Source organism: Papaver somniferum, unplaced genomic scaffold (genome assembly GCF_003573695.1).
Source record: "Papaver somniferum cultivar HN1 unplaced genomic scaffold, ASM357369v1 unplaced-scaffold_116, whole genome shotgun sequence".
NCBI lineage: Eukaryota > Viridiplantae > Streptophyta > Magnoliopsida > Ranunculales > Papaveraceae > Papaver > Papaver somniferum.
In genome coordinates this window covers 324,127-333,014 of record NW_020620603.1, presented here as the reverse complement: position 1 = coordinate 333,014, position 8,888 = coordinate 324,127, and the positions used below count along the sequence as shown (strand labels likewise).

Below are 8,888 nucleotides of genomic sequence, written 5' to 3'. Positions count from 1 at the left end.
AGAGTTATTATAAGTGAAAATTAGTTATCACACTAATCTTGATTATCAAACACTAAACTTGATTATCAATCCCTAATCTTGATTATTAACAATAAGGGTTAACTGGTCATTTCCATATTGTTTTGGATAAGAGACACTTGAATTACCACCTAATGACCCTTTTTGTTTTATTAGATTTGCCGCCCCTCTACCATTCTTTGCCGCCCCTTTACCAAGATTCTAAATAAATATATAAAAAAATGGGGGCATATCAATAAATGACCCATATATTTACTAACTAGTCGGGGGTCAATTGACAGATGCTGTCGAGCGAGCCGTTTCAGTTCCATGTTTATGGGCCGTTTCCCATGCCTGTTTTCGGCCAGTATAAAACCTAAACCTGTTTTCGGCCAGTATAAAACCTAAAGATTGTATTCCGATATTTGGGCAAGTATAAAACGTAAAGAGTAAAGATTGTATCCCGATATTCTAATCTTTGTTTCACACTCCGTTATCTTTTCTGCAAGTCTCGTTTTATTCTCCCCACCAGTCTTTAACTAAACCCTAGCGGAGAGTGAAGAAGAACAGATCTGTAAGCGAGACTTAGATCCAAAACTATGCCTAAAATTTCAGTTGTTAGAGATGATCTTTTCAAAGCTCTTGGAAGAACCTACAGTACGTATGAGTAAATCCTACTGTTGTTTTATTTTCTTCACATGATTTTTTTTTTGTTGAATTACGTCTCTGACTGTCTACATTTTGTACGATTTTAACAGCTCAAGATGAATTCGATGAATTATGTATGGAATATGGACTCGAGCTTGACGATGTTGTAAGTAGACATTTCAAATCTTTGACATTAGGGTTTAATTAGTGTCTCAAATTCATTAACTTCTAGTTTGTTTTTTCATTAATTTAGACAACTGAGAAAGCAATTATTAGAAAAGAGAAACACTTAGATGGAGTAGAAGATGAATCCACAGAAGATGAAGAGGTTATTTACAAAGTTGAAATCCCAGCAAACAGGTATTTCAGTAGTATCACAATTTGTATTTTTAATTATTTTATTTGGTTTGGATATTAATAATAAATGGACACATAATAATTACTGTACATGTGAATGGACAGATATGATTTGCTTTGTATTGAAGGGCTTGTGCGGTCTCTTCGCATATTTTTAGGTCTTGATGAAATCCCTACATATACATTATCTAATATTCCTAAAGAATCCATGCTTAAAATGCATGTGAAAAAAGAGGTATTAATATCTTACCTGAAGTAGTTTATTTTCTTTTTTCCGATGGAATGTAGCTAGAAGTTGAACATTTTTTTTCTTTATCTTGTAGACTTCCATGATCCGACCTTTCATTGTTTGTGCTGTATTAAGAGGCATCACTTTTGACGAAGCTAGATATAAAAGTTTCATTGACCTCCAAGATAAGCTTCATCAGAACATATGCAGGTAAAACTGAAGTTTCCATTAGGATTTTCTTAAAATGTGTACATCATCTTGTTTTTACTTTATTACACTTACATAGGCTTGTTTAATAGCTGATGAACCTGTCAATCTCAATTGGCGATCAATTATCGGTTGTATGTATATTTTGCTCTCCTTATGGACCGGCATCAACTGCATTGTTGGTTGAAGTTATAACATGATTACTGAATGTTGAATGAGTACTTCTACAAAATTGTTAAATCTCTTAACTGGAAAAGCTAACTTCTCTTAACTTGGTTCAGGAGGAGAACTCTAGTTGCCATTGGCACTCATGATTTGGACACATTACAAGGGCCTTTCACATATGAGGTACTCTTCACTATGGATTATGGGTATGATCCTTGATTATTAGTTCCTGCGACATCTTATTCTAGGTCTCTAGGTCTCTATATTGTTGTGCACAGTGTGTTTCCCTGTAGTTCAACAAAGCTAAACTGCCTTGCTGCATCTTTTACTTACGTCCGTTTCTCTATTTCCAGGCTCTCGCACCTGAAGAGATAAATTTCGTGCCACTAAAACAGGTAAACATTAGAATGTTTAGAGTAGTATCGCATTTATGAACTTTCTAAAATGTATTCGGCTGAAATGCTCACGTTACCTTAAAAAGCTTAGTTTGGTCAGCAGCAATATGGCGCTCTTTCCATTCTTGATTTGCTTCCCTTGAGGATGTTCCAGGCTTATTGCAGTGAATACTTGTCTGCCAGGCTTCTTGTTTAGTCAGCTATGTTATTGAGAATGCTTGTGGAACCTTCTTTAACTTACAGTGCCCCCCAGGGTTTTTGTTAGATACTCGCATTAAATTGATTTTAGTGACCAACTGTCACATGCTTTCCCCTTTTGTAGTTCACGTCACTTTCCACCTGTTGGCGACGATTTTTAACGGGGTGCATTGTATTCACTTTGTTATTATAAACCATTGAACAGCTTGTGGTGTATAATCTTATCCTTTCCAAATAGTGTTTAATCTTACCCTTTCCAAATATTTTGTTTTGCTTATGTTTCATGTAGCCATGCTTCAGTATCACGATCAATGATCTCTTAAACCTCGTTGAATTTTCTTTTTTTAATGTGGAGCTGCTTGAGTCTGGATATCATTGATCAATTGTAACTTGCTTCTTGTTAGGACAAAAGCTTCAGGGCGGATGAGCTAATGAAGTTTTATAACGTAAGTACTACTGATGCATCATTTACAATGCTTCTGAGTTTCTATCACTGTCTAAGCTTTTTCTATCGCTGTCTAAGCTTCAAGTTGTAACTTGTACTACTGCGTTTGCGTTTTTAGGAATAGCTATTCCAATTGAACATATTATCTTACAATTTTTGGTACTTCTTTATGGGTTAATTTCCTCTTACCTATTATTTTCTTTCTCGCAGTCTGATATGAAGCTGAAGAAGTTTCTACATATAATTGAGAATTCACCGGTTTACCCCGTGATATATGATTCCAACAGGTACGCAAGCCATTTGGTGCATAATCGGCAGTACTGTAGTTTTCCTCTTTAAATTTATTTGTTCATCAAAAGTTAAGTTTCTTTATGCAGAACGGTGCTGTCTTTGCCTCCAATTATTAATGGTGCACGGTCAGCTATAACGCTAAGAACTAAGAATGTATTCATTGAATGCACAGCAACTGACTTGACCAAGGCAAATATTGTATTGAATACAATGGTGAGCTATGACGTTATTTGGAAGTTTCTATTATGATTTATTTACTTGCCTTTTTTTTTTTTTTTTTTTTTTTTTTTTTTTTTTTTTTTTTTTTTTTTTTTTTTTTTTTTTTTTTTTTTTTTTTTTTTTTTTTTTTGCACCTTATCTGTTTTAGGCTTAGGCAATGATTTGTTTGATATGCGCACAGGTCAGCATGTTCTCAGTGTACTGCGAAAGAAAATTTGAGGTTGAGCCCGTTGAAGTGATATGCTCCAACGGTGAGTCCTGTGTTTTCCCTGACCTGTCATCCTTTGATATGGAAGTTCCTCTGACGAAAATCACCGGTAGAATTGGTGTTCCGCTGGATGCAAGTCAGGTATCACAGCATACGAAATTTCTTTATATTTAGTTCAGTGTACTTACTATATTTGGTCTCCCATCTATCAAATCATATTTTGAGCATTGGTGTTTGCCTTGGTTTTTTGGAGCCCACATAGTTCTAACCAGGAAAATCATTTAGGAAATCTGTAAACTTCACCTTAGAAAATCAATATGGCATTAGACCAAGGAGAGAGTAGCGAAGGGGATGTAGGCAAAGCTAAAAAAACAGACCTATTCAGTTATAAATTGGTCTATACTTGACAATCCAAATAATTCAACTGGCCCAAACCAATCCTTGGATTATTTAGGTTGCAGTTAACAGGCTGATTTGGTGGGAATTAGTAGATCCTTAGAAGTCTAAAGATTAAGCCCTGCTGAACCTGCCGGTGGAACTTATCCCATGTATTCTAACAACTTGCACCTCCATGCTTTAAGATGAGGCTGCTTAGAGATGTTTATCTAGGAGTTGCACACATTCAAAGTGGCGGGGTTCATGTAATCCCTAAAACATGTTTTGACATATTTTCTTTTTTCCTATTGAATTATGGAAGTATATCCTGGTTCTGGCTGAGAACTTGACTTGACTTTGTTTATGAAGGTATTTTTCTTTTCCCCATCAAGTTTTCGGCGAACTTTGGGTGTGTCTGGTTTAGTGAGTTAGTGTAGTAAGTAATTAAGTATATTTACTTTATCAGCAACATGGTCATATATATTATGCCGAGGCCTGATGGTGCTTTTATTTCTTTCACAACAACCAAATGTGATGCTGTTTGAGTACAGTACTTGAGCTTTTATTTGTTACTAAATCCCAAATTATCATTCCTTAAATTTAGGTTACTAGTTTGTTAACTAAGATGCAATTGCATGCGGAGGAAATATCAAGTGACAAGAAATCCATCATCAGAGTGTCTGTACCTCCAACCAGAAGTGATGTTCTTGAAGCTTGTGATGTGGCAGAGGTATTCCAAATGTATTCTCTGCTCATTCTATTTCAGGGAAACATTTGTCTGTGATGACATTTTTGTATATTGACAAGGATTTTATTCTGCTTGTTTTTCTTTCCCAAGGATGTCGCCGTTGCCTATGGTTTCAATAATATCCCAAGAACACAGCCTGTGCTCTCAACACAAGGAAGGCAGCAACCCCTCAGTCAGCTTAGCTACCTTATCAGATTGGAGGTACTGGAATAGGAAGTAATGCATCAGATTGTTTTTGATATATTTTTCCTTCTGATGTAACCGCTGCCATATATTGTTGTTATTGCGGTTTCTTATCGTTTACTTGACTCATTATTTACCTCTGCTAAAGGACTGGGCCGACTGGCGCTGGCATAGTTGCTGGTTTCTTAGTTACTCTATGAAGCTCATTGCCTTAATTTCTTAGGCACAAAAAAACTGTGCATGCAAGAAGGGGTCGCCTAGAACAACAATAACCTTGTCTTATTTAGATAAGATTCCATTGTTGAGGGGCCAATAGTTGATATCAGAATAAGTTTGTAACAAAATCATTTATATTGCTTTAGCAACTTGGACACATTATAGTGCTGTTGTGGTTACATCCTCACAAACAAATCTGCACCAGTATATACTTGGTGAGACCCAGTATGGACGTCAAAAGTAGTAGAACTAGATGTTCCTAGTCGGCTAGTCCCAAGACCTGTGATTCTAAGCCTTCTCTGGCTGAAAGGCTAAGTATGAAATAATAATTTCATTAGGATTGTTCAGCTAATCTAGTTTTATATTTCTGTTTACACTTAATAGATATAAGTTTCTATGTACAGTTCCGAGAAACAAACATATCCAGCACGATGCTTAAGAATTTGCGCATCTTTTGCACCTTTTCTCTTCTTGGTAGCTTTTGGAACCTTGCATATATTGTTTTTTCTTTACGTGTAGATAGTGGCAGCTGGGTTTACTGAGGTGCTGACGTGGATATTATGTTCAAATGAAGAAAATTTCTCCATGTTGAACAGAAAGGATGACAAAACATCTGTAACCGTTGCAAACCCCCGTTCATCGGATTTTGAGGTTTGTTTACTTGCTGATTATTATTCTAGTATCTGATTCTCATTGCACCTAATTACGCAGTAGAGATTGCATCACTTGTGTTGAGTGTTGGATCACACACCAAGAACTGCAATCCTATAGATTATCTAGACACAAGGTTAACTTTCATTTGCAGCATCTTCCTTTCAATGTTTATAAGCTTGGGAAACTTGTCCCCTAGTTTAAGGAACAAGCATCAACCTTCATGGAAATATTTATACGTTTAGCCTGGAACTCGTGACCTCTGTGTTATAAATATATACTTGAATTCTGTGTCCTACAACTTCGATCATAAAGACTGATAGTGTTTTAATGTCAAGCCTTCAAGATAAGATGCATAATGCATATGCTACTGATTGGAAAAGACTAAATACTGCATCTGCAATGCTTTACTATATACTGTTAGTCCTGGTGTCAAGTATTTGCAAGTGTATTTGACTTTCAAGTTTATCACCTAATCCTGCTTTTTTCCCAGGCTACTCGAACAAGTCTTATGTCGGGGTTGCTGAAAACTGTTCGAGAGAACTCGTGACCTCTGTTTTATAAATATATACTTGAATTCTGTGTCCTTCTACTTCGATCATAAAAGCTGATAGTGTTTTAATGTCAAGCCTTCAAGATAAGATGCATAATGCATATGCTACTGATTGGAAAAGACTAAAAACTGCATCTGCAATGCTTTACTATATACTGTTAGTCCTGGTGTCAAGTATTTGCAAGTGTATTTGACTTTCAAGTTTATCACCTAATCCTGCTTTTTTCCCAGGCTACTCGAACAAGTCTTATGTCGGGGTTGCTGAAAACTGTTCGAGAGAACAACCACCATCCAAAGCCCATAAAGGTATCAATTCACATTCGCTAATAAAATTATGGGTTTATGTGATGTAGATGGTTGATTGATGTTTTTGATTAGGTTTGTGCCAATCATAACATTTAATTATGAGAGAACATCTTGCTCATAATATGCTTAGATTACTTAGATCTTGTATCAACATGAGTGAAGTAATATGCTACATGGTGCATGAGTCTCATAACGTTTATTATGTTTTCTTAGATATTCGAAATGGGCGATGTTGTGCTTCTAGATGATACCAAAGATGTTGGTGCCAAAAATAGTCGAAAAGTTGCAGCTCTGTATTGCAGTGAAACTTCTGGCTACGAGGTATGATCTCGAAAGTGTTTGCACAACTGTATTAAATGATTCTCTTAGTATGAAAGCTGTGGGACATATATTTAGCAACTAGTTAAATATGAGTTTTTCCTTTACAGCATTGTGTTGTTTCTTTTAGTCATTAGCTTTCCCAATCTGAAAAAATTGAGTACTGCAGAAGAGAACTATGTAGCTGGCTCCATTGTTATGATTCCTTGTTTTTTAAACAATAAGCAAGGAATCGTAATTTTTTTAACCGATAGCATAGATTCATGGTCTTCTTTTAAAACTTTAGTTAATGTGGCAGTGCACTCTATTTTTTGTGGTATAGTTCAGTAATTTTGTACAAATTTTCAGGAAATTAGTGGCCTCGTGCAAAGAATCATGCAAATTGTTGATGTACCTTGGATTGAGGACCCCCTGTCTGGAGATAGTAATGGTTATTTCATATCTGCATCAAAAGTAAGGGTTGGTTGCTACTCTTTCTTTCCAATATGTATTGCGTTTTTTGCTTCTTTGTATTCCTGAGATTCTCGACTTATTTTCCCAAAATGTATCATGCGAGAAGACTGAGGGTTCTGCATTCCTTCCGGGAAGAGAAGCCAGGATCGTTCTAAACGGAAAGCCAGTCGGCACTCTCGGTATCGTGCATCCAAAGGTATTAATCATTTTTCGAAAACTTATGATGACAGTCAGATTCTTGTTTTTCTTCTTTTGTCTTAATCAAAACTGCTGAAGGTTCTCCCACAACGAGTAGTGACGTAGTTCAGTAATCAAGGCGTACTAGTTCGAATTGGTATATTGACTGTCAAGTAACCATCAAGATTCCGTACATGACCCATACATGTTGTGGAAACTTACCATGTAGCTTCATGTTACATGCCTAAGTTTACCCATGCCTAAGGTTATCGTCTGAGTCAGTTACATATTCTTCAGATCCCATTTTCCTCGTTCTAACTACTTGGCTAGGACGCTAAAAAATGCCTCCCACTAAGGAAAATTTTCTTTTAGGCCTTAAAATGAATTGTTTCCTCTTTCTGACTATCCTGGATAATACTACTTAACTACTTAAATAAGACAAATCACAAGAAGCAATGGATAAGCTAATCAAGTGCTTATGATAACAATCCTATTCCATCTCTTCTGTTTTCATGGTTTTGTATTCCAAATCAGTGTTTTTGTTCTTAATATTGTCAGTGTTTTTTTTTTTAATTTAACATGGCGTATTTAACTGAATTTATTCCTGCTAGTATTTTGTTGTGAAAGTGCGTACGAGTTATTGAATTTATTCCCCTGTGAAATATCAGGTCCTGGGCAATTTCAGCATCAACTTCCCATGCTCCTACATGGAAATGGACATCGAGTGTTTCTTATAGTGCTTCAGACACCGTAGCCAGACATCTAGGTATCAACTTCATATCCTGTCCTTGGTTGATCTTGCTAAGATTAGAAGAATATCCCAGGGTTAATCTAGTGAATGATTATTCTACATGTTAAAATTCTGGAGTTCTGGAGTGAGTGTACTTGTTAATTTTTACTACATCTTGTTAGGGGTGTGATTGCCCTCATGACTAACACCAAGCCATCTCGGCTTTCTTTGCTGAATTAGTATCTTGTCCTGAAAGTTGATTGATGCCAAGGTGTAGTTTGAGCCCAGTCCGAGGAGTTCTACTCAGCAGCTGGAAGTACTATCAGGATTAAAACATTGGGCTAGGTTGGGATTTTGCAGAAGGATTTTGCAGAAGGATTTTGCTCTTGTTCAGGATTGCATGGTCCTTTATACCAATGTATACTTTTGTATCAATACCTCTTCAAAAAGTTTTTAGAACAATTCTTTTTCAACATTCTAATGAATTAATTATTCTCAATTTTCTCTTCGTGTGATCTTACGTAGTACCATCTCTAATTTTTAAATTTTGTTTCTGATAATGCTCCAATTGTCATAGCTAATTTCTTGATCAACCATAAAAGCTAATATCATTTGGTAGTAGTGTTTGCCATTCCCGACTACAATTAGCAAAATTACTCACCACCGGAACCAACTTTAGCAGCTGGATTCGACACACAGATGTGAATACTCATATGATCCACGGTAAATTATTAAAAGGGAAAATAATCGTGGTCCCAAGTCAGTTTAGTCTTTTGGGAAAACACATTTACTGTTTGGTCCATAATTATTTAAAAATAT

The 8,888-nt window shown here is 36.0% G+C and overlaps 1 protein-coding gene across 4 annotated transcripts; it reads left to right on the top strand.

The window, feature by feature from the left end:
* Window positions 1-456: 456 nt before the first annotated feature.
* Window positions 457-8,577, top strand: LOC113329381 (phenylalanine--tRNA ligase beta subunit, cytoplasmic-like). Of its 4 annotated transcripts, none has more exons than XM_026576257.1 (20): window positions 457-654; window positions 756-811; window positions 899-1,005; window positions 1,108-1,237; window positions 1,326-1,441; window positions 1,720-1,786; window positions 1,957-1,998; window positions 2,601-2,642; window positions 2,852-2,928; window positions 3,019-3,145; window positions 3,333-3,500; window positions 4,339-4,464; window positions 4,573-4,683; window positions 5,401-5,532; window positions 6,317-6,391; window positions 6,605-6,712; window positions 7,058-7,168; window positions 7,269-7,358; window positions 8,008-8,105; window positions 8,347-8,577. In XM_026576257.1, exons 1-19 carry the CDS (start codon window positions 597-599, stop codon window positions 8,074-8,076), a joined length of 1,812 nt encoding a protein of 603 aa, XP_026432042.1. In that variant the 5' UTR covers window positions 457-596; the 3' UTR covers window positions 8,077-8,105; window positions 8,347-8,577. The 4 variants fall into 4 exon arrangements, with proteins under 4 accessions (XP_026432042.1, XP_026432043.1, XP_026432041.1 ...); XM_026576258.1 differs by having other exon boundaries at window positions 8,341-8,577; XM_026576256.1 differs by having other exon boundaries at window positions 8,310-8,577.
* The last annotated feature ends 311 nt before the right edge of the window (window positions 8,578-8,888 follow it).

Coding starts and splice junctions, on each gene's coding strand:
- LOC113329381 (XM_026576257.1), top strand. CDS start 597: ATGCCTAAAATTTCAGTTGTTAGAGATGATCTTTTCAAAGCTCTTGGA. Junction 1,999..2,600: donor ATTTCGTGCCACTAAAACAG/GTAAACATTAGA, acceptor GCTTCTTGTTAG/GACAAAAGCTTCAGGGCGGA. Junction 4,684..5,400: donor GCTACCTTATCAGATTGGAG/GTACTGGAATAG, acceptor CTTTACGTGTAG/ATAGTGGCAGCTGGGTTTAC.